The following is a 24399-nucleotide window of genomic DNA, read 5'->3' as shown; positions in this document are numbered from 1 at the left end:
AGCTCTCCCGTGTGCCCAAACAGGGGTTTACCCCAACATATGGGGTATCAGCGTACTCAGGACAAATTGGACATCATCTTTTGGGGTCCAATTTCTCCTGCTACCCTTGGGAAAATACAAAACTGGGGGCCAAAAAATAAGTTTTGTGGGAAAAAAAAGATTTTTTATTTTCACGGCTCTGCGTTGTAAACTGTAGTGAAACACTTGGGGGTTCAAAGTTCTCACAACACATCTAGATAAGTTCCTTGGGGGGTCTAGTTTCCGATGTGGGGTCACTTGTGGGGGGTTTGTACTGTTTGGGTACATCAGGGGCTCTGCAAATGCAACGTGACGCCTGCAGACCAATCCATTTAAGTCTGCATTCCAAATGGCGCTCCTTCCCTTCCGAGCTCTGTCATGCGCCCAAACAGTGGTTCCCCCCCACATATGGGGTATCAGCGTACTCAGGACAAATTGGACAACAACTTTTGGGGTCCAATTTATCCTGATACCCTTGTGAAAATACAAAACTGGGGGCTAAAAAATCATTTTTGTGAAAAAAAAAAGAATTTTTATTTTCACGGCTCTGTGTTATAAACTGTAGTGAAACACTTGGGGGTTCAATGTTCTCACAACACATCTAGATAAGTTCCTTGGGGGGTCTAGTTTCCAATATGGGGTCACTTGTGGGGGGTTTGTACTGTTTGGGTACATCAGGGGCTCTGCAAATGCAACGTGACGCCTGCAGACCAATCCATTTAAGTCTGCATTCCAAATGGCGCTCCTTCCCTTCCGAGCTCTGTCATGCGCCCAAACAGTGGTTCCCCCCCACATATGGGGTATCAGCGTACTCAGGACAAATTGGACAACAACATTTGGGGTCCAATTTATCCTGATACCCTTGTGAAAATACAAAACTGGGGGCTAAAAAATCATTTTTGTGAAGAAAAAAAAAAGAATTTTTATTTTCACGACTCTGCGTTATAAACTGTAGTGAAACACTTGGGGGTTCAAAGCTCTCAAAACACATCTAGATAAGTTCCTTAGGGGGTCTACTTTCCAAAATGGTGTCACTTGTGGGGGGTTTTAATGTTTAGGCACATCAGGGGCTCTCCAAACGCAACATGGCATCCCATCTTAATTCCAGTCAATTTTGCATTGAAAAGTAAAATAGCACTCCTTCCCTTCCGAGCTCTGCTATGCGCCCAAACAGTGGTTTACCCCCACATATGGGGTATCGTCGTACTCAGGACAAATTGCACAACAACTTTTGTGGTCTAATTTCTTCTCTTACCCTTGGGGAAATAAAAAAATGGGGGTGAAAAGATCATTTTTGTGAAAAAGTATGATTTTTTATTTTTACGGCTCTGCATTATAAACTTCTGTGAAGCACTTGTTGGGTCAAAGTGCTCAACACACATCTAGATAAGTTCCTTAAGGGGTCTACTTTCCAAAATGGTGTCACTTGTGGGGGGTTTCAATGTTTAGGCACATCAGGGGCTCTCCAAATGCAACATGGCGTCCCATCTCAATTCCAGTAAATTTTGCATTGAAAAGTCAAATGGCGCTCCTTTCCTTCCGAGCTCTGCCATGCGCCCAAACAGTGGTTTACCCCCACATATGGGGTATCCGCGTACTCAGGACAAATTGTACAACAAATTTTGGGGTCTATTTTCTCCTGTTACCCTTGGTAAAATAAAACAAATTGGAGCTAAAATAAATTTTGTGTGAAAAAAAGTTAAATGTTCATTTTTATTTAAACATTCCAAAAATTCCTGTGAAACACCTAAAGGGTTAATAAACTTCTTGAAAGTGGTTTTGAGTACCTTGAGGGGTGCAGTTTTTAGAATGGTGTCACACTTGGGTATTTTCTATCATATAGACCCCTCAAAATGACTTGAAATGAGATGTGGTCCCTAAAAAAAAATGGTGTTGTAAAAATGAGAAATTGCTGGTCAACTTTTAACCCTTATAACTCCGTCACAAAAAAAAATTTTGGTTCCAAAATTGTGCTGATGTAAAGTAGACATGTGGAAAATGTTACTTATTAAGTATTTTGTGTGACATATGTCTGTGATTTAAGGGCATAAAAATTCAAAGTTGGAAAATTGCAAAATTTTTCAAAATTTTCTCCAAATATTCGGTTTTTTCACAAATAAACGCAAGTTATATCGAAGAAATTTTACCACTATCATGAAGTACAATATGTCACGAGAAAACAATGTCAGAATCGCCAAGATCCGTTGAAGCGTTCCAGAGTTATAACCTCATAAAGGGACAGTAGTCAGAATTGTAAAAATTGGCCCGGTCATTAACGTGCAAACCACCCTTGGGGGTGAAGGGGTTAAAAACCCTTTAGAACTCTGTTAAAAAGATGAAGAGGAATTTCACCTTGAGCACACTTTCAAACCAGCGAAGGAATGGCTTTGCCAAAAGTAGGTCAGAGTTTTGGAATGAGCCAGCTAAAGCCCAGTCCTGAATCCAAATGAAAATCTGTTGGTTGACCTTAATAGGACTGTACACAGTGTTTGCCACAATGTCATGTGCATGATAAGCGCAACAAACACTGCTTCTGATCGGCTGTAAAATCATTACCGCCGGTCAAACAGCCGCGGTTCCCACTCTGTCAAATGACAGCGTGAGCCCGTAGCTGTGAACGGATGTAAAATGTTTACTTCCGCTCACTGGCGTCAGCTGATGGGATTACTGCTCCCATCAGCAGACGCCTGCTGCTAATAACAGTGAGAGCAGGCGGAGGCTGATGGGAATATTCATCAGTCGTCACCTGTGCTCTAAATAAATAATTAAATAAAACGACGTGGGGCCCCCCTTATTTTTGGCAACCAGCCTTGCTAAAGCAGACAGCTGGGGGCTGGTTTTCTCAACTGGAAAGGGACCATGGATATTGTCCCCCCAGACTGAAAAAAGCAGTCAATTCTGGCTCTTTGCCTGGCTCTTCCTACTTACCCTCTGGCAGTGGTAATTGAGGTTCATATTTGTGGGGTTGAGGTCACCATTGTATAGTCTGGTGACATCAAGGCCACAGATTACTAATGGAAAGGTTTCTATAATACATCTATCCATTACTAATCCTATAGTTACCATATATACAGTACAGACCAAAAGTTTGGACACACCTTCTCATTTAAAGATTTTTCTGTATTTTCATGACTATGAAAATTGTACATTCACACTGAAGGCATCAAAACTATGAATTAACACATGTGAAATTATATACTTAACAAAAAAGTGTGAAACAACTGAAATTAGGTCTTATATTCTAGGTTCTTCAAAGTAGCCACTTTTTGCTTTGATGACTGCTTTGCACACTCTTGGCATTCTCTCGATGAGCTTCAAGAGTTAGTATATAATTCGACATGTGTTAATTCATAGCTTTGATGCCTTCAGTGTGAATGTACAATTTTCATAGTCATGAAAATACAGAAAAATCTTTAAATGAGAAGGTGTATCCAAATTTTTGGTCTGTACTGTACTTGAGTATAAGACAAACTATTCATTTTTTTTGTGCTGAAAAAGCCCACCTCAGCTTAAACTCGAGTGAGGGTCCCAGAAGATGGAGGGTCAACGGCGGAGCAGCGAGTCACAGGAGGCAGGAGCCGGCTGCTGCGACTAAAAGCATAAACTCCGGTGAGTACAAAATAAGCACGGCCCCTCAGGGCAAAACAGGAAAGTAAAAGAAAATAGTATAATACAGTCCATTCATGTGCGGGCAGCCCGCCTGCTCAGGGGAAATCTGCATACAAAGGTTCAGCTTTCCTTCACAGGACACAATGCAATGGAGCTCCACTCTCCAGGCCTACAGAATGCTGACCTCCTTTAGAAGCCAGCTATTTAAGCCCCAGACTAGACCCTGAAGGTGGAGATACGGTGGAGATAAGGTGGACAACCTCCCACCCACTCTATGGTCATCCACATAAAACCCAGCCCATTATGTAAATTAACAGTTAACCCCTGGATGAAAATCTAAGGGTTTTATATCACCGACGCCATTACTCCTAGTGAAACTTATCTCTCCTCCAACACTTTACCAGTGACTTTGTTACAGTATATATATATATATATATATATATATATATATATATATATATATATATATATAGTATGACCTTTGGGAAATATAGATGTGAGGAACGGCACCATACGGTGTCTCCCCATACAAGACACAGGACGTCGACCTTATTTGTGGCTGGATTTGAACAAGGCTGTTATTTTATAGTTCCCATTATATGGCGCAATCTTACAAAGAAGAAGGGTGGTGGAAACCATGTATTTGCTTTGAGCCTGTAATTGGCTGATTTTTTTTCAAATACTGACTTCACGATATGCAGTTGTCAATTATCTCCTCTTTTAGAAATGTCCTCAATATAAACTGTTTTAAGATATTTGTTCTCATTTTATCCTTTGTAATTCATTATATATATATACAGTATATATACAGTATATATATATATATATTATTCTTTTATGTCTCATTTTTGTGAACCTCCCAGTATTCTTTGTGTGAAACACAGTAGCAGAAAACTAATAAGCAAACACCACTACATTTCATTAAATACATTTCTTGCCCGACAAGAACAAAATGTCTTTGACTACACGTCTTTTCACTGAGCAAGACCTGGCTCGTGGGACAGTTGAAGTAGACCTTGAATTAAGAATCCTTCCACGGCGTGCCTTAACGTGGCTTACTTATTGAGTCATTTTTAGGTTTTTGTTTATTTGCTTTTCATCTGAAATTGGTTTTGAAAGTCTCACTAATTTTCAATCTGAGTTGTATGTACAGACGTCTCCTGGTGCATTCTCCTATTTATAATCTCGAACACTTGCTCTATTATATTGTCACATGTTATTACTGGAAAATGGACAGACAAAGGGTGGTTACAGAGAAAACAACTGGGGAACTTGCATTACGAAAAAATGAAAGAGGATTGATGGGTTGCCATGCAGAAGCCATATTAACTATAGACTAAGCATGAAGGTTATTTATTTACATTTGCCCTCTTTTGGAGGCTGTCATCATAATGTGAAAATAAGTACATTGCTGGACAATAGTCACATCTAATCACTTATAGAATTGCATCTCCATCTTACCTTCAGCAAAGGATTTAGATTCAGTATCCCCCATAGAAATCACTTTAGTGAAATAAATTTGGTGGCATATCCAGAGTATTTATATATCCACTATCTGGATATACTGATAACAGTCTAGTCATGGCAACATTTCACAGTATATCTTTTTCATTAGCTATTGCTTCTAATCTTTAATTTCATCTTTGCAGGGAGCAGATCTTACTTTCCTGACAGCAGAACATCAAAGTCTCTCAGAAAGCTTGAGGCAAAACCCAATACTTTCCATTCGGATCACAGCCATTGACGAGGAAGCTTTGGATTCCTTAAGGTAACCCCCGTAGAACGCAGAATTCGCACAATCCATATATACTTCTGGGCCTGTCTTTCTTTTGTATGTATGATGTTTTTTCCCTTATGTTCTGTATTGACGTGTACAGTGCCTTATAAAGGGAATAATAATGGCTGCTAATGTCGTACTATAGTCTTGTCATTCTATCAGTGGCTAACCAGACCTTTCGCTCCCTGAAGCATCTAATGAGAGATAATAGGTAGGTCAGTCCTGTCTATGGGACATTTTGACACCTTGTTAAGTCAATGCCTTGATATGCTATGTCTGACCACGGGGAAATCATTATAGTGCAATATTTAGGCATGTGTTCTTAATTCACATACAGGTTGTGTTTTTCTGAGAAACAAATGGTCTTTTCAGATGGAGGGATAATAAAATAATTATACAAATAAAATACACCGGTAAAAATGCATGTGTCAAGTGGGAAAAGAAGCAGCCATATTTACCAATGCCTGGTGACAATACCAATATATAAAAATGGAGGGAACAAAGGTGTAAATACTTATTAACCACACACATACCTACAAGCAGTGCACCATGCCGGCTTACATCCAATTGATGACACCTGTACTATTACTGTAGATCACGCAGACCACCCAGCTCTATATATACATGCACCCCACAAAGAGAGACGCCCTGGTTTTCCCTGACCAACATTATAGGGCCCAGTTGCAAAGATGAAAAATGTGAAAGGCATTATTTTAGATTTTGGTCATAATACACAAGCTCACAACCCACATCAAGTGTCCTCATTGTTTTGTGAGCCCCTACACTAAAAATAAAACAATTCACTGAAAAAGACGTGCATCCCTAAGATATCACAGCAAAAAAGAGGCCATAATTACCAATGCCTGGCCACAGTACTAGTATACTGCAGGATGAGGAAAGTGGAGCTAGCACAGGTGCAAAACACTGATAAACAACCACACACACGTATATTATGGCTGGTTTTCTGTGACATTTTTTTTTATTTTATATCCTTTTCAGTGAATTGCATTTAATTTCATGTTTTACATGTTACATCATTAAAAATCATACTGTAATTAAAAGCTCTTATAAAAAAAGAAATAAAAAAAACTTTTCTTGTTACATTTTATATGTATTTAAAAATGACAATATACTATAGGTAATAGGAGCTTTAAGCTCTGTTCACATATTGCAGCCGTGTGTTTTTTAAAATATTATTATTATTATTATTTTTAAATATTTATAAAAAGGTTAAAAAAAACAAGTTCTGAAAATAATTCATTATATATCCATGAAAAGGAACCTGTCACCCCCCCCCCCAGGCGTTTGTAACTAAAAGAGCCATCTTGTGCGGCACTAATGCTGCATTCTGACAAGGTGGCTCTTTTAGTTCTTGTTCCTGGCACTGCTGCAATAATCGTTTTTGAAATTTGTCCCTCATACCGTGAAATCGCCAGGGGACAGGTCTTTCCCCCTAATCCAAAAGCCTCACAGCCGTCACTCATCGCCTCTGCGCGCCGGGTGCCGTCTCCTCTTCCTTCATTAGCGTTCCCGGCACCTGCGCTGTTATTTTTTTTTTTCGGACATGCACAGTTGCGCTGCCCTTCGAACTTACAGCGCAGGCGCCAGGGACGCTACTGAAGGAAGAGGAGACGGCGCGCAGAGGCCATGAGTGACGGCTGTGGTGCGTCTGGATTAGGGGGAAAGACCTGTCCCCATGGCGATTTCACAGGTATGAGGGACAAATTTCAAAAACAGTGGAGATCTGTAAGTGTTTGAAATGACTTTTAACTCTTCAGTCCTGTGTAGAGATACAACTAAGCTGAGTTCTGTACAATTACAAACCTATGCAGATTTCATCTCGCTGCAGTCAGTGTGTGATAACTGAAAGCACTGTTAGATAAGTTCTGGAAGTGTTTCTAATGATACATAACTCAGCCGTGCTGTATCTCTACATAGTAGCTGCAGCGATCTGTGAGGACAGGAGGGCGTATTCTTTTCTACTCTGCATGACGTGTGCTTATTATTGGTAAACCGCATTCAAAGGGAAAAGTATACGAGCCGAGAGACAAATAGCTGGTAACGCCTAGTTGATCTTATCATAAATTATAACCAAACATTTACAAGATATCTCCACAACAGAGAGGAGAAATGAAAAAATAAAAACTGTTTCATTTAATTATGTGGTCACTATTCAATGATGTGGTCAGTTTAAGATACTCCAACAGGTGAAAGTTCCTATTTATGCTTTGCTGGACAGGTCACTTATTTGTGCACACCATAATGGGGTTGTCTAATAAAAACATGAGACAACCTATCTGTAAAATATGTAATGTATGATTGCTAGGGGTCTGACCATGGCAGCCACCACTTGTTTATAAGAACCTACATTTTACCTCTTTGTCACTGCAGCAGTAGTCAGTATGTGTGACCACTGCTTCATTCATTGTCTACAGAAATGGTGTTTGTATTTGCTCAGTAATGCTCCATTCACTTCAGGGACATTAGAGCCCCATGTTTGGTATTGGTGTAAATTTCAGCAATTGGACCCGCAATTGATCATACATTTACAGTTGGTAAAATAAGTATTTGATACACTGCTGATTTTGCAAGTTTTCCCACCTACAAAGAATGGAGAGGTCTGTAATTTTTATCATAGGTACACTTCATTTGTGAGAGACAAAATAAAAAAAAATCCAGACAATCACATTGTATGATTGTTACATAATTAATTTGCATTTTATGGCATGAAATAAGTATTTAATACAAGAGAAAAACAGAACTTAATATTTGGTACAGAAACCTTTGTTAGCAATTACAGAGATCAGATGTTTCCTGTAGTTCTTGACCAAGTTTGCACACACTGCAGCAGGGATTGTGGCCCACACCTTCATACAGATCTTCTCCAGATCTTTCAGGTTTCAGAGCTGTCGCTGGGCAACATTGAGTTTCAGCTCCCTCCAATGATTTTCTATGGGGTTCAGGTCTAGAGACTGGCTAGGCCACTCCAGGACCTTGAAATGTTTCTTACAGAGCCACACCTTAGTTGCCCTGGCTGTATTTTTCGGATAATTGTCATGCTACAAGACCCAGCCATGACTCTTCTTCAATGCTCTTACTGAGAGAAGGTTGTTGGCCGCGATACATGACCCCACCTATCCTCCCTTCAGTACAGTGCAGTCGTCCTGTCCCCTTGGCAGAAAAGCACCCTCAAAGTATGAAGTTTCCCCCACCATGCTTCATAGTTGGGACCATGTTCTTTTGGTTGTACTCCTCCTTCTTCTTACTCCAAATGCAGCTAGTGGAGTTAATATCCCTGGCACCATAGTGTGTTACGAACGGTATTGTTTGAGATTGTGGTCCCAGCTATCTTAATGTCATTGACCAGGTCCTCAAGTGTAGTTCGGGGCTGATTCCTGACCTTTCACAGAATCACCCTTACCCCACAAGTCGAGATCTTGCATGGAGCCCCAGAAAGAGGATGATTGACAGTCATCTTGTGTTTCTCCCATTTTCTAATAATTGTGCCAACAGTTGTTACCTTCTCACCAAGCTGTTTGCCTGTTGCCCTGTAGCCCATCCCAGCCTTGTGCAGGTCTACAATTTTGCCCCTGATGTACTTAGACAGCTCTTTGGTCTTGGCCATGGTGGAGAGGTAGCAGTGTGATTGAGTGTGTAGACAGTAGTGATGAGCGAGTATACGCGTTACTCGAGATTTCCTGAGCATGCTCGTGTGATCTCCGAGTATTTGGATGTGCTCGGAGATTTAGTTTCTCTCTCCGTAGCTGCATGATTTACGGCTGCTAGACAGCCTGAATAGATGTGGGGACAAAAAGTCAACCCCCACATGTATTCAGGCTGGCTAGTAGTTGCAAATCATGCAGCTACGGAGACAGAAACTAAATCTCCGAGCACGCCGAAATACTTGGAGACCACCTGCGCATGCTCAGGAAATCTCGACTAATGAGTATACTCGCTCATCACTAGTAGACAGGTGTCATTTATACAGATAACAAGTTCAAACTGTTGCAGTTAATACAGGTAATGAGTGCATAGTGGTAGGGCTTCTTAAAGGAAAACTAACTGGTCTGTGAGAGACAGTACTCTTTGCTGGTTGGTAGGTGATCAAATACTTATTTCATGCAATAAAATGCAAATTAATTATTTAAAAATTATACACTGCGATTTTCTGGTTTTTATTTTTATATTCTGTCTTTCACCGTTGAAGTGTACCTACGATAAAAATTACAGATCTCGCCATTCTTTATAGGTGGGAAAACTTGCAAAATCGTCAGTGTATCAAATACTTATTTTCCCCATTGTATATATGCTATGGATAAGAGATGTGTACGTGACAACCCCTTTAAGTAAGTGATGGAATGACCTGGGCACCACTGGTCGTCTGCACATGATCAGGGCAGGTATTCACTCTTTCATTTAATGAGAACCTGTCACGTTGTACATGCAGTGTGATCTGATCTGTGGACACCTGATACTGAGAATCACAACAGAATGATACAGTATATAGGTTTGTTAGAAAAGATTCAGTATAACTTGTATTTTAGTCACTGAAATCCCCTGGTGTTTGTATGAATGGGTCCAGTGGGCGGGCCTACTAGTGATTGGCAGCTATCTGTACATGCACAGTCATACAGGGAAGACTGTCAATCACTGGATAGGACCGCCCACTGGACTTATAGGCATACTGACACCAGGGATTTTAATACATAAAATGCAAAGTTTACTGAAACTTTTCCTCCATAATGTACATCAGTCTGATCAGCTCCTGCTGTTTATAGCATCCTGCAGCAGATTAGGTTCCATTTACAACATAACTGGTTCCTTTACAGCAGGGAATGTGCCCGTTTACTAATGACCAGTAAAGGGCTTCAGGAATTGTAGCAGACAGTATATTAGAGAGCTGCGTGTCTCTTCCTTGCTGCAGTCACACCTTTCTTTGTCACAGTCCTTGTAGAGACTGTCCGCAGGCCTCCTGACCAAACCTGTCAGCCTCATAGCCCTATATGACACTGTCAAGTTGGGGTCAAGAGACCCGCGGGCAGTCTGTGCACAAGTCTAAGGACGCAACATTATGCAATGATTGAATTGATTGAAGACTGGAACAAAACCAGATGGACGCTCCATATGCCCCAGCGATCTGGCCATCGTTAGCCATGTGCTGCCCGTTCACCCTGCCGGACTGCAGTGGTGGCCGGTACCTAGACAGCGAGTATTAAGCTATAGGAAAAACCTCTCTGTTCTTGAGAACGAAGACGATTTATAATAAGGTTATAATTGCAAAGTGTTTCTACAAGCACTTAGGAATCTGAACCTTTATTGATTTCGAGGCAACCCCTTCCATGACATGAGAAGTATGGCGGTGGCTGTGCGCTGCTCTGCGCTGCTCTGCACACACACACTGATTGTCAGCATTTCCTGCACTTACTCTCCAGTCCTGTTTCCAGTTATAGGATCTGGCGAATAATATTGGCTCATTGTTTTCTGTGCACCTGCATAATTAATCTAATTACATCTCCAATTACTAGTGCTTAGAAGGCTTCATGGCCAGACAAGGATATAAACAGACTTCACCACTAAATTATAATGCATAGCGCTGTCAGTGCTGACAGCCTAATACCGAAATACTCCGGGAATCAATATTAACAGTAATGCATTATAGACAGATTCATTTTTTATCTCTGCTTTAAATGATGGTTTCCAACATATTATATAAAACAATGATCTATGGCTGTGAACACATTTATTTTAGTAATGCAGTATAATACATCATGTAGTTTATTATTATATCTCAGCTTCCATTTTATTCCATTTTTTTTATATTGTGCAGAAAAATGCATAAATGTTGATGGTGGGTCTGTAGTCCATTAACGGATTGATAACACAGAGTTTTTTTGACTTGGGCAGAAGCAATATATCTAATCAATGGAGGTAACATGACAGTTATTTAAATATGAATCCAACATGAATATGTGTCTGCTAGATGGTGGCCCAATTCTAACGCATCGGGTATTCTAGAATATGTATGCGTAGTGTATAGCACAGCCCACGTAGTATATAATAATAATAATAATTTTATTTATATAGCGCCAACATATTCCGCAGCGCTTTACAACTTATAGAGGGGACTTGTACAGACAATAGACATTACAGCATAACAGAAATCACAGTTCAAAACAGATACCAGGAGGAATGAGGCCCTGCTCGCAAGCTTACAAACTATGAGGAAAAGGGGAGACACGAGAGGTGGATGGTAACAATTGCTTTAGTTATTTGGACCAGCCATAGTGTAAGGCTCGGGTGTTCATGTAAAGCTGCATGAACCAGTTAACTGCCTAAGTGTGTAGCAGTACAGACACAGAGTGCTATTAACTGCATAAAGTGTATGAGAACATGATGAGAGGAACCTGATTATGTTTTTTTTTTTTTTTTTTTTCAATAGGCCACACAGAAATAGTTAGGTTAATGCATTGAGGCGGTAGGCCAGTCTGAACAAATGTGTTTTTAGGGCACGCTTAAAACTGTGAGGATTGGGGATTAATCGTATTAACCTAGGTAGTGCATTCCAAAGAATCGGCGCAGCATATTGCACAGCCCACGTAGTATGTTGCGCAGCCCACGCAGTACATTGCGCAGCCCACGCAGTACATTGCGCAGCCCACGCAGTACATTGCGCAGCCCACGTAGTATGTTGCGCAGCCCACGCAGTACATTGCGCCGCCCACGCAGTACATTGCGCAGCCCACGCAGTACATTGCGCAGCCCACGCAGTACATTGCGCAGCCCACGCAGTACATTGCGCAGCCAACGCAGTACATTGCGCAGCCAACGCAGTACATTGCGCAGCCAACGCAGTACATTGCGCAGCCAACGCAGTAAATTGCGCAGCCCACGCAGTACATTGCGCAGCCCACGCAGTACATTGCGCAGCCCACGTAGTACATTGCGCAGCCCACGTAGTACATTGCGCAGCCCACGCAGTACATTGCGCAGCCCACGTAGTACATTGCGCAGCCCACGCAGTACATTGCGCAGCCCACGCAGTACATTGCGCAGCCCACATAGTACATTGCGCAGCCCACGTAGTACATTGCGCAGCCCACGTAGTATATTGCGCAGCCCACGTAGTATATTGCGCAGCCCACATAGTATATTGCGCAGCCCACGTTGTATATTGCGCAGCCCACGTTGTATATTGCGCAGCCCACGTTGTATATTGCGCAGTCCACGTAGTATATTCCGCAGTCCACGTAGTATATTGCGCAGCCCACGTTGTATAGTCACGTAGTATATTGCCCAGCCACGTAGTATATAGCACAGCCCATGTAGTATATTGCCCAGCCACATAGTATATAGCACAGCCCATGTAGTATATTGCCCAGCCCATGTAGTATATTGCCCAGCCACGTAGTATATAGCACAGCCCATGTAGTATATTGCCTAGCCACGTAGTATATAGCACAGCCCATGTAGTATATTGCCCAGCCACGTAGTATATAGCACAGCCCATGTAGTATATTGCCCAGCCACGTAGTATATAGCACAGCCCATATAGTATATTGCCCAGCCACGTAGTATATAGCACAGCCCATGTAGTATATTGCCCAGCCACGTAGTATATAGCACAGCCCATGTATATTGCCCAGCCACGTAGTATATAGCACAGCCCACGTAGTATATAGCACAGCCCATGTAGTATATTGCCCAGCCCATGTGTCAGGACTCTGAACATTTTTTAATACCTTTTTGTGCATTACTGCCCTTTTCCAAGATGGCGTCTTTGGTCTCATGTGCACTGTGTCTTCCTGCTATAAAACTCCACCCCAGCCTTCAGTCTGTGCTAGAGTATTCTGCCTTGCATCCAGCTCCTGACCTCTGGTGACTCCTTGGCTATATACCTGCTCCTGTGAACCTGTGGGGTTATCCTGCTACTCTGCTCTGAGTTCCTGCTGCATACACCAGTTCCAGTAATCCTCCTTCATCTGCTGCTCGTGTTTGCTTCCATCTGCATTTGCTGGACATGTAAGCTGTTTCTGCTCTGCAAGAACCTGAGACTATTACCCAGACCTCCCTGGTTGAGCTAAGATATTATTTGAACTGCCTTATAAGCATATCTATCTGTGTTGTGGACTAAGCAAGGACTTATTCGTGTCAAGTATCCTCAAGAATAATTGTGCTTCATAGACTTTCTGCGTGATTGCATTTTCCTCTGAAGTTTCCTATAGACTGCTGAGCTGCATTTGATATTTGCACCAAGTGTTGTGGACTTGAGTTTCTCTCTGCACCTGTTTGAATCACCGTGTCATAATATAGACTTTACCACTTATAAAACTGTGTCCTGTAGTTGTCTTGTTCCACGCAAAGAGTCTCCTGAGTTATCCCCTATAATTATTACACCATGTAGTATATTGCCCAGCCACGTAGTATATAGCACAGCCCATGTAGTATATTGCCCAGCCACGTAGTATATTGCCCAGCCCATGTAGTATGTTGCCCAGCTCACGTAGTATATAGCAATGTGGGCATCATATCCCTGTTAAAAAAAAAAGAAATAAAATAAAAAATAGTTATATACTCACCTTCCGGAGCCCCCGGATCCAAACGAAGTGGTTACCGACGCTGCTTGTGAGCTCCGGTCCCAAGAGTGCATTGCGGTGTCGCGAGATGATGACGTAGCGGTCTCGCGAGATCGCTACGTCATCATCTCGCGAGATCGCAGCATGGACCGGTTACCGGAGCGTCGCGAGCGGGAAAGGCCTGTTGTCGATCCGGGGGCCGACGGACGGTGAGTATATAACGATTTTTATTTTTTTTTAATTATTTTTAACATTAGATCGTTTTACTATTCATGCTGCATAGGCAGCATGAATAGTAAAAAGTAGGTCACACAGGGTTAATAGCGGTAACGGAGTGCATTACACCGCGGCATAACGCGGGCCGTTACCGCTGCTATTAACCCTGTGTGAGGGCAGACTGGAGGAGAGTACGGAGCGGGCACTGACTGCGGGGACTGTGCCTGTCGCTGATTGGTCTTGGCTGTTTTGCCACGACCAATCAGCGACTTGGATTCCATGAGAGACAGAGGCTGCGACCAATGAATATCCGTGACAGACAGACAGACAGAAAGACAGACAGACGGAAGTGACCCTTAGACAATTATATAGTAGATACTTTTTAGTGGAGGCATAGAGAGGTGCATTAGATGCCGAATTAAAGGGAATCTGACGGTTTATACATGCCACCCGATCCACAGGTAGCATACAGTTAGGTCCATATATATTTGGACAGAGACAACATTTTTCTAATTTTGGTTCTAGACATTAACACAATGAATTTGAAACAAAACAATTCAGATGCAGTTGAAGTTCAGACTTTCAGCTTTCATTTGAGGGTATCCACATTGAAATTGGATGAAGGGTTTAGGAGTTTCAGCTCCTTAACATGCGCCACCCTATTTTTAAAGGGACCAAAAGTAATTGGACAATTGACTCCAAGGCTATTTCCTTCATTATGTCATTCTCAATTAAGCAGATAAAAGGCCTGGAGTTGATTTGAGGTGGGTGCTTGCATTTGGATGGTTTTGATGTGAAGTAAACATGCGGTCAAAGGAGCTCTCTATGCAGGTGAAACAAGCCATCCTTAAGCTGCAAAACAGAAAAAAAAAACAGAGAAATATTACAATATTAGGAGTTGCAAAATCTAGAGTTTGGTACATCCTGAGAAAGAAAGAAAGCACTGGTGAACTCATCAATGCAAAAAGACCTGGGCGCCCACGGAAGACAACAGTGGTGGATGATCGCAGAATAATCTCCATGATGAAGAGAAACCCCTTCACAACAGCCAACCAAGTGACCAACACTCTCCAGGAGGTAGGCGTATCGATATCCAAATCTACCATAAAGAGAAGACTGCATGAAAGTAAATACAGAGGGTTCACTGCACGGTGCAAGCCACTCATAAGCATCAAGAATAAAAAGGCTAGACTGGACTTTGCTAAAAAACATCTAAAAAGCCAGCACATGGAAGAACATTCTTTGGACAGATGAAACCAAGATCAACCTCTACCAGAATGATGGAAAGAGAAAAGTATGGCGAAGGCGTGGTACAGCTCATGATCCAAAGCATACCACATCATCTGTAAAACACGGCGGAGGCAGTGTGATGGCTTGGGCATGCATGGCTGCCAGTGGCACTGGGTCACTAGTGTTTATTGATGATGTGACACAGGACAGAAGCAGCCGACTGAATTCTGAGATATTCAGAGCCATACTGTGTGCTCAGATCCAGCCAAATGCAGCAAAACTGATTAGTCGTTGTTTCATACTACAGATGGACAATGACCCAAAACATAAAGCCAAAGCAACCCAGGAGTTTATTAAAGCAAAGAAGTGGAATATTCTTGAATGGCCAAGTCAGTCACCTGATCTCAACCCAATTGAGCATGCGTTTCACTTGTTAAAGACTAAACTTCAGACAGAAAGGCCCACAAACAGCAACTGAAAACCACCAGAGTGAAGGCCTGGCAGAGCATCAAAAAGGAGGAAACAAAGCGTCTGGTGATGTCCATGAGTTCAAGACTTCAGGCAGTCATTGCCAACAAAGGCTTTTCAATCAAGTACTAGAAATGAACATTTTATTTAAAATTATTGAATCTGTCCAATTACTTTTGGTCCCTTTAAAAACAGGGTGGCACATGTTAAGGAGCTGAACTCCTAAACCCTTCATCCAATTTTAAACTGGATACCCTCAAATGAAAGCTGAAAGTCTGAACTTCAACTGCATCTGAATTGTTTTGTTTAAAATTCATTGTAGTAATGTTTATAACCAAAATTAGAAAAATGTTGTCTCTGTCCAAATATATATGGACCTGACTGTATATCAGAACATGGCTGCATGATTTTAGCCATATGTGGCTGAAACTGGGCAGACATGGTCTGATACATGTTGCCCATGGATCGGGCAGTATGTATTAGCTGTCAGGTCACACTCAGGTCTGCTATTATCCAGCACATGTCCTCACACTGCAGTTAGGAGAGCAGTCAATGCTAGTGCGAGGGAATGTTCTTTCCCCAATGTGTTGCTGCCTTCTTATGATTGTTAAGCTTTAGAAAGAGGAAGAAGTACACGTCACTAGTGAAATCTGATAATTCCCACTTGGAATTTAAGAAAAAAATAGATGTTCAGGTGCTAAATACTTTGATTGCTAGTATCTCAGCAGCGGAAAGGCAAAATAAGATAAAACACTATTACATTGTGCATCCAGTTCAACATGAAAAAAATGGTGAAAGGTCCTCTTTAATGCACATTTTAGCTTGAGGCTACATGCTACTTTGACCAAGACACAGGTCATATGCCCAAATGATTGCTGTATGCCACTGCTACATTGCAGCACAGTGCAAATGATTGGGGTTGTATTGCGACCCGCAAAGTACTGCAACAAATCTGTCTATTTACGACTTGCTTGCCGCAGCACTTTACAGTGGGAATTCTTTCCATTTACTAGCACTGTAATGCAATATAGCAGCGGCATACGGTAGCAATCGGTGTAACAGCCAAAGTCACCATTTAACCACAGTCAGACTGAATTTCTTTTGAAAATAAGAATGGAAACTTCAAATATGTGTTTCAGGGCTATTTGTGGAGGAAACAAATGGGACCTGGAAGTTCATTGGAATGATGACCAGAACATTTTATTAGCTGTGCAAGGTATGTGCTAATTTATTTTTCTATTAATTCTGTTAAAGGGGTATTCGCAAGTTCTTAAATTGCTTTAATTAGTTAGCATGAAAATAAGCAAGTTTGCAATGACTTGCTTTTTATATCTGCTGTCATTCTCCTGCAAAAGCAGTTTTTATCTTTAATAGTGTACAGATTGTTTCCATGGAGCTCAGACTCCAGACCCTGGCCAAGAGTGTGCAGTAGTTATATTCCAGGACAGGGGTTAACACTTCAAATCCCAGTCAGCTCTTTCCAGCCCATTGATTTTTACAGAGCAGGGATCTGCTCACCTATCTCCCCTTCCTTTCCCTCTCTGCTCCTGACAGGACTCTCATCAGTACTGTACAATTACAGTTCTCAGCACCCAGCTGCATCCACAGCAGGTTTCCTAATTGTCTCTCACTTTCCTGAGCCCTCTGCTCCCTCTCAGCTTCTGAAGAGATGCAGTTATGTTATGGAAATATTAGGGTTGGATAAATATATCCCTGTGCGTGCTGTGGCCGCTCCCAATTAGACTGAGTATTTTGAGCGCTCAAAGGAATGAGACTGCAACACCATTGTGTCAGAACAACATTCCATCAATACTGAATTTTATTGTACATACATAGTTTTATATTTTCACATAGAAAGGAGTGGTTAGGGGTTGTCAGGGGTGGTCAGTTAATTACCATATTGTCTAGCTCCTCTGTCATTGGTTATCTAAACATATATGGAATATTGTGATTAATGCTCATATGACTGCTGATTAAGCTGAGACATCTGATCAGCAGTCATCAGACATCTGACTCTCTTCTGCTTTTAGGGGTGGAAAACCCCATATGATCTGTCTGGCTTATATCAGGCTTATATCAGTTTGTCAGCCATTTTAAACCATTGATTATAATATATATATTAGCTGTGAGCATATAAGTATATATTTGATTATAGAGGAGTATACATGCAAGTGAGATCTACATGATATATATATTTCTATCACAAGCCCCCCTTAGATATCACTTGCCCTAATCCTAGCCTCCTGTCCCAAAGCGCTGCAACTCTTTTGTGCTGTTGGCGAACTGACACAAGCCTAACGCCTGTGCCCCACTCCATACAGACTTTTCGCAAATGGGCGGTCAGGAGATCTGTCCCTAACGGGGGTTCGTTGCAATCAGTCTCTTAGTCAATAGCATGTGTAGTGAGCGATGTGTAGTCTTTATCAGGTAGGTCATCTGTTCAGTCAGGCAGGGCATCCACGACATCATTCTGGCTTGGGTGTCATCTTCTGGTAGGGGAGCTTTCTTGCCATGCGATGAGTGGATCCAAGTGGGTCTTCCATCCAGTTTCACAGAGTTTGGTGTCATCAGCAGCACTTGAGCAGGATCATCAAATCTGGGATCGAGTGGTGTTCTCCTTACAAGCTTTTTCACCAACACCCAGTCTCCTGGCTTCTAGGAGTGCATACCGGACACTGAATCTGGATCTGGCAATGAAGAAAAAAACTCGAGAATGGATGTTAGCAAGTTTCTTGGAGATTTCAATTACATAAGCAGACAAAGTATCACATTACATAGTCAGCTGCTGAGGGAAAAGATACCCCTAACCTGGGACTAGACACAAACAAAATTTCATATGGTGACAGCTTTTCTGGGCCTCTGGGAGTGTGCCTAACACTGAGTAGTGTGATTGGGAGTGTGTAGGCCTAAGTCTGATCCTACTGCTGACTAGATCTCTCGTGTGAGATTTGCTGTGAATGCGGGTCCCTGGTCACTCTCTATCACTTCTGGGACCCCATAGCTGCATATCTCGTCTCTGAGAGTAGCTTCTTTGCAGTAGTCTTTGCTGACTGGTTCCTCACTGGGAAAGCTTCTGGCTGTCATCTTGAGAACATGTCCACGGCCACAAGGGCATATTCGAATTCTCCACTTGGCGGCATCTGGATGTGGTCTATCTGGATCCTCTGGAAGGGGGTACAGTGGTCTGGCAAGACGATGTGTGGGAACTTTCTTCATTCTCCCAGGGTTGCATTTGCCACAGGTCAGACAGCTGTTTATGAACTTGGCTGTTAGGGTGGAGATTTCTGGAGTGAACCAGTAAGCACCAATCGGATCATTCATCTGTGTCTTTAATCTGTGTGTGGGCCCATGTGCCCACTGGACCACCATAGGGTACATGCTTCGGGGTAAACAGGGTTTGTAGTCCATTTAGTATACCCTTCCTTCTTCATGTGTTGCTCACTTCTGCATCCAGCATTCCTTCTTGTCCTTTGGGGCTTGCTCTTGCAACTTTTTGAGCAGATCACAGGACGTCATCTTGTCAGGCTTCCTGTCTTCAGCCGTCCTGTAGTAGCCGTCCGGCTCTACGACCTCTTCCACTTGTCCATATTGTCTTCCCTTGACTGTTTCTTTGGCTGCCATATCCGCCATGTTGTTGCCTCGTGCCCCTACTGTGTTCAGTTTTCCATGCGCTTTGACTTTTAGCATTGTCACCACTTTTGGAAGTTGAGGTGTGTTCAGCAGGTCCTTAATGGCTCCATTGATGCTTCACGGTTGTTCCGCTTGCTGTGAGGAAGTCCCTTGCAGCCCAGATGGGTCCGAAGTCGTGTGCTATGCCATGCAAGTACCTTGAATCGGTAAACATTTTCTCAGTCTTGTCTTCTGCCATCTGGTAGGCCTTCATCAGCGCTATCAGTTCTGCTTCCTGGGCTGACAGACTGGGCGGCAGACTTCTGGACCACAGGATCTCTTGATTGCTGGTCGCTGCACCTCCCGTGTGGAATCTTCCTTCATCATCTGCAAATCTGGAGCCATCCACATAGAGGATCAACTCTGGGTTGGTCAGTGGCTCTTCTGCCACCTTGGGTAGTCCTGCTGTTTCCTGTTGCATGATGCTGAAGCAATCATGGTCATCCGTCCGGAGCAAATTCAGATCCCTGCAGAAGGTATCATGCAGATTTTGATCAGACTTTTTATCTGAGGATCCGTATCTGTATCCCCCCTTGGGAGTGGGAGTAGAGTGGGCGGATTGAGGACTGTGCATCTGGAGATGGTGACATTGTTGGGCAGGAGTAGAGAGCACTGGAGGCGAAGATGCCTGGCGGTGGAGAGATGTTTTGGCTGGGTTTGGTTGAGGATTGCTGAGATGTCATGCAGAGCCAGGATTTCCAATGGTTTTTCCACTGATGTCAGTAGTCCTGTCCAGGAGGGCGTGTGCTGCAACTGCTGCCTTCATGCGGGAGGAAGAGGCTTCCCTTGCAACTGGATCCAGGCAAGCTGAAAAGTAGTCCGAAAGTCTCTGCTTTCCCCCCTGAAGCTGTGTCAGGACTCCAGTAGCAAGGCCTTCTTTTCTCATCAAGTAGAGATGGAATGGCTTCTTGTAGTCGGATAGGCCTAGTGCTGGCGCTGGGACTACAGAGCCTTTTAACTTCTTGAACGAACTGAAGACCACATCTGTCTGGAGGAACGGGGTCACACTGACGTATTCACACAGAGGCTGCATTAGGACGGAAGCATCAGGGGTCCAGGCTCTGCAATATGAAACTTGACCAAGGAAGGCCTGTAGCACCTTTGGAGTTGTCGGAGGGACCATCTTCTCCACTGTGGTCCTCCGGTCATCTGTCAGGTATTTCACCTGGTGAGCAATACAGTGTCTCTGGAACGTAACTTGCTTCAGACACCACTGGACTTTGTTCTTTGAGATCTTGCAGTGCTGCTCCGCCAGGTAGAGTAGGAGATACAAGGAAAGGGCTTTACACGTGTCAAAGTCAACTGCACAAATGAGTAGATTGTCCATGTACTGTAGCAGGGTTACTTCTGCTTGTTCTGTGACTCAGTTGGTGAGAACTGTGGACATTGCTTTGGTGAACTGTGAAGGGCTGTTCTGGGCCCACTGTGGCATCACTGTCCATGTGTGGTGTCCCCCCTGGTGCATTAAGGCAAACAGGAACTGGTCTTCCGGATGAGGGGGAACACTGAAGAAAACCTTAGCCAGGTCGGTCACTGTGAACACTTTTGCTGTGGCAGGCACATTCGAGAGCAGAGTGTGCGGATTCGGCATAATTGCAGTTTCAAACACTGTGGTGTCATTCACAGCTCTCAGGTTATATACCATTCTGAACTTGGCTGGCTCTCCTTTTACAGTCTTTTTCTTGACGGGGAAAAGCGGGGTATTGCAAGGCGATTTGCGAGGAACAATGATTCCTATTTTCAGGTGGACCTTCAGTTGGTCAGAGGCAGCTTGACTCTAGGCCTGGCCTGGGCCTTACGAGGGTACGGGGTACATGGCTTGAGTGACACCCGTACTGGGGCAACTTGAGGTTTTCTCACGTGCTGGGGTCCCTTAGACCATAGACTTTCTGGTACTATGTCCAGTACCTCCTTGAGTAGGCCTCATTGGTTGCTTAATGTTCTTGTAGGGCCGCCAGCATGACTCTTCTTGGGTCAGGGATGAAGAAAGTGTCACTGTCCCATCTTCCTGGAACACTGTGGTTGCCTTCAGCTTCTGCAGTAGGTTCGCTCCCAGCAGGTTGAGTGGCAGGTCCTTTACACCACAAACTGGGACAGGATAGAGTGTCCTGGCTGAGTGCACACGCTCAGTGGCTTTGTAAGCTGAGAATGTCTGACTTGACCACCAATGCCCATGCGAGACACAGAGGATTCTGATAGGCAGGTGGGATCAGCGAGTTCCACAGGTGTCATCACACTTCTGGCTGCACCACTTTGGATCTGACAACGCCATCCACTTTAAGGGTAATTTGAGGTATTGGTCCTGCAGATGAAGTTTTACATGTCAGGAGCGTAGTGTCTTGCGGACCTGGCTTGCTTGCCTCTGTCCTATGGATGGGGTACTTCACTGCTTTCTGCACTTCCTCCTTGACCTGTTTCTCTGGACCAACTCTTGGGTTGCATGGGTCCAGTCTCTTCGGGGGCGTGGGTGCTTTTGCACTGGTTCTGGTAATGGCCAAACTTGCCACAGATGTAACCCTTGACACTTCTTCTGTCTTTGTAGGGTGGTTGTGCTTTCAGGTCAGTGGTCACCATGAGAGGGGCTGTCTTCTGCACCCCTGGTTGGGACTCAATCCTTTTGGCTACTGTGGACAACGGCATGGTGGGTACTGTAGCGGCAGCGGGGTCCGGCCTGCTGATTGAAGCTGCGGTGGTAAGACGGGGCCTGCAGGTGCATTCGTGACGAGGCCCGGGGGTGCCATGAGACCGGCGGCTGCATCCAACCCAAGGTCTTGGGGCATTACAGGGGCTGCGGCTGCATCTGCCGTCACTTCTTACCCCTGGTCTGGCATAGCTTCTCCCCTTTGCTAACCTTATTGAGGTCGGTGTCTTCTCTCTGGAGTCTGCAGCGGTTCTTCCTGTGTGTTGATCGGCACTTTGCAGCGTCTTCACATCTGGCTCCCCTTCTGGTGTTCTCAACAGCACGGCACCCGTTTCCTTCTTCGTGCTCTTTGTGGTGCTATAATGGTGGCAGTTTTGGCAACAATTAGCAATAAACAGTCTCCTAGGCGCACATAAAACATTTTGCTGGGTCAGTCCACTGCTATTGACCTGTTCTCAGGCCTAGCCACTATCAGTGGTTTCCTGATTGGCTGTCTCAGTCCATGCCCAAAGGCCTGTGTATCTGGTCATGAATGGTGAAGCCCAAGTCTTGGAATACTTGCATTACTCTGCAATGAAACTTCTTTACAGACTCTGTCTTATCTTGGCTCATGTCATGGCTTGTCCTGCCAATCTGCCTTTGGCCCACTCTCTGAGCTGTTCAATTAGCTGTGGCCCTGACTCCCAAGCGTGTATGTCTGATTCTGCTGGAAGTTTGAATTGTTCCTTCATGATTGGCCAGAGTGCATCACCTGCTTCTATTTTCATTCATGGCCCAGAGATCATTCCAGCTGGCTGCATATGTTTGCTGCTTCTGCTACATTCTTCTGTAAAATGGCATGGGATGCATCCCCGGGTCTGGACTATTGTCACCTGACTTGAAGTGCAGTGCACATAGTGTAATGGTGGTGCCTCTATCTGCCCCTGCTTTCTTGGTGCCTGTGGGTTTCTTTTCTAGTACTAGACAGCATGTATGATGTTCCCTCTTCATCTTCATCAGAAGAATAGTTGTGATGGCTTGTACTGGGGTCATACACTGGCTGATTTTGGACTTAGAAGTTGCTTTTTTGTGTGAGGATGTCTCCCCCCTTGCTGAAGCTATGATGGATTAGGATTATAGTTTCATGTTGGTGTGAATGTGGATGTAGGCAGCTCTGACCGGTGCTGAAGCTGTACATTATCAATACATGGTGATATCAAAGTTCATGTAAAATCTTAAGGGTTACAATATTGTTGACTGTGAAATGAGGTAACGGAGGATCTGTCAGTGAGCTCGTTCTGATATCACTCCTCCCCCCTCTGCACCCAGGGCTGAGCTGACTGCTGCCTGATATGTCTGGGGCTGCCCACTGTAGGGGGGGCTTTCACCTTCTTTCCCCGATATCACAACTGGCAATGGCTGGACTGTGCCAGGGACACTTTGTGCTGTAAGCACCATATTGTCTGAATTGGGCGTTGGCCCAGCCGGCATCAAGGAGGGAAAAAGAGGAAGAAGAAGGGGGAGGGTTTGAGGAGTGAGACAAAGGAATAGTAGGAGGGGAGAGAGAGAGAGAGAGAGTGTGGAGAAGAGGGAGGAGAGATGGGTGTGTAGAAGGAAAAGAAGGAGGAGATAGGTGTGGTTGTGAAGTGGAGAAGAAGGGAGGAGAAGATGGAGGGTGAGAAGAAATATGTGGAGGAAGAGGAGAGGAAAAGAGAGAGAGAGAGAAGAATGCAGAGAGAAAAGACTGACAACAGAATGAGAACAATAGAGTGGAGCAATGATGCCTTCTCCCTGTAGGGAGAGATGGGGTGCGCCACATACTGTGCAAAAAAAAAAAAAAAAAAAAAAAAAACTACCTACACCATGGATTCTGCTAAAAGCAGACTACTCAGATTCTCCTGTCTTATACCCACAAAAATCACTTCCTGGTTTGCTCACATAAACTTTCTGTACCACCTAAACGATGTAAGCTCTGCTGCCACTTCACACCATGTATTAGTATTCAGCAATCTAACATCAGCTACTTCCCTTATTTTGCTTTCTACGTCATGCCATTCTGCAGCTTGAAGTCTGCCATTCTAATGAATTTCACGTACTTTATACCTTCCAAAAATCTTCACATACTTAATACCTTCGTATTTTGTCACTATCTACTGACTTTCCTGTTGCTCGGCCACTCTATTCCCCATAGCAAAAGCAAAAAAAAATGAAAATGAAAA

The 24399-nt window shown here is 43.6% G+C and overlaps 1 protein-coding gene across 6 annotated transcripts in view; it reads left to right on the top strand.

Annotated features, from left to right (window-relative positions):
* The window catches only part of CAPS2 (calcyphosine 2), a 138857-nt gene that overhangs the window by 87278 nt on the left and 27180 nt on the right, over positions 1 to 24399 (top strand). For all 6 annotated transcript variants that reach the window (XR_013215788.1, XM_077265314.1, XM_077265313.1 and 3 more), the window contains 2 exons: positions 5277 to 5395; positions 17031 to 17107. Coding sequence is in view for 5 of the 6 variants with exons in the window: in XM_077265314.1 (XP_077121429.1) it covers positions 5277 to 5395; positions 17031 to 17107 (196 nt within the window). In the remaining variant the exon portion in view is untranslated. The remainder of the gene's footprint in view (positions 1 to 5276; positions 5396 to 17030; positions 17108 to 24399) is intronic.

This window comes from Ranitomeya variabilis, chromosome 5 (assembly GCF_051348905.1).
Source record: "Ranitomeya variabilis isolate aRanVar5 chromosome 5, aRanVar5.hap1, whole genome shotgun sequence".
Classification (NCBI taxonomy): Eukaryota; Metazoa; Chordata; class Amphibia; order Anura; family Dendrobatidae; genus Ranitomeya; species Ranitomeya variabilis.
This window is presented reverse-complemented; position numbering and strand designations above follow the sequence as displayed.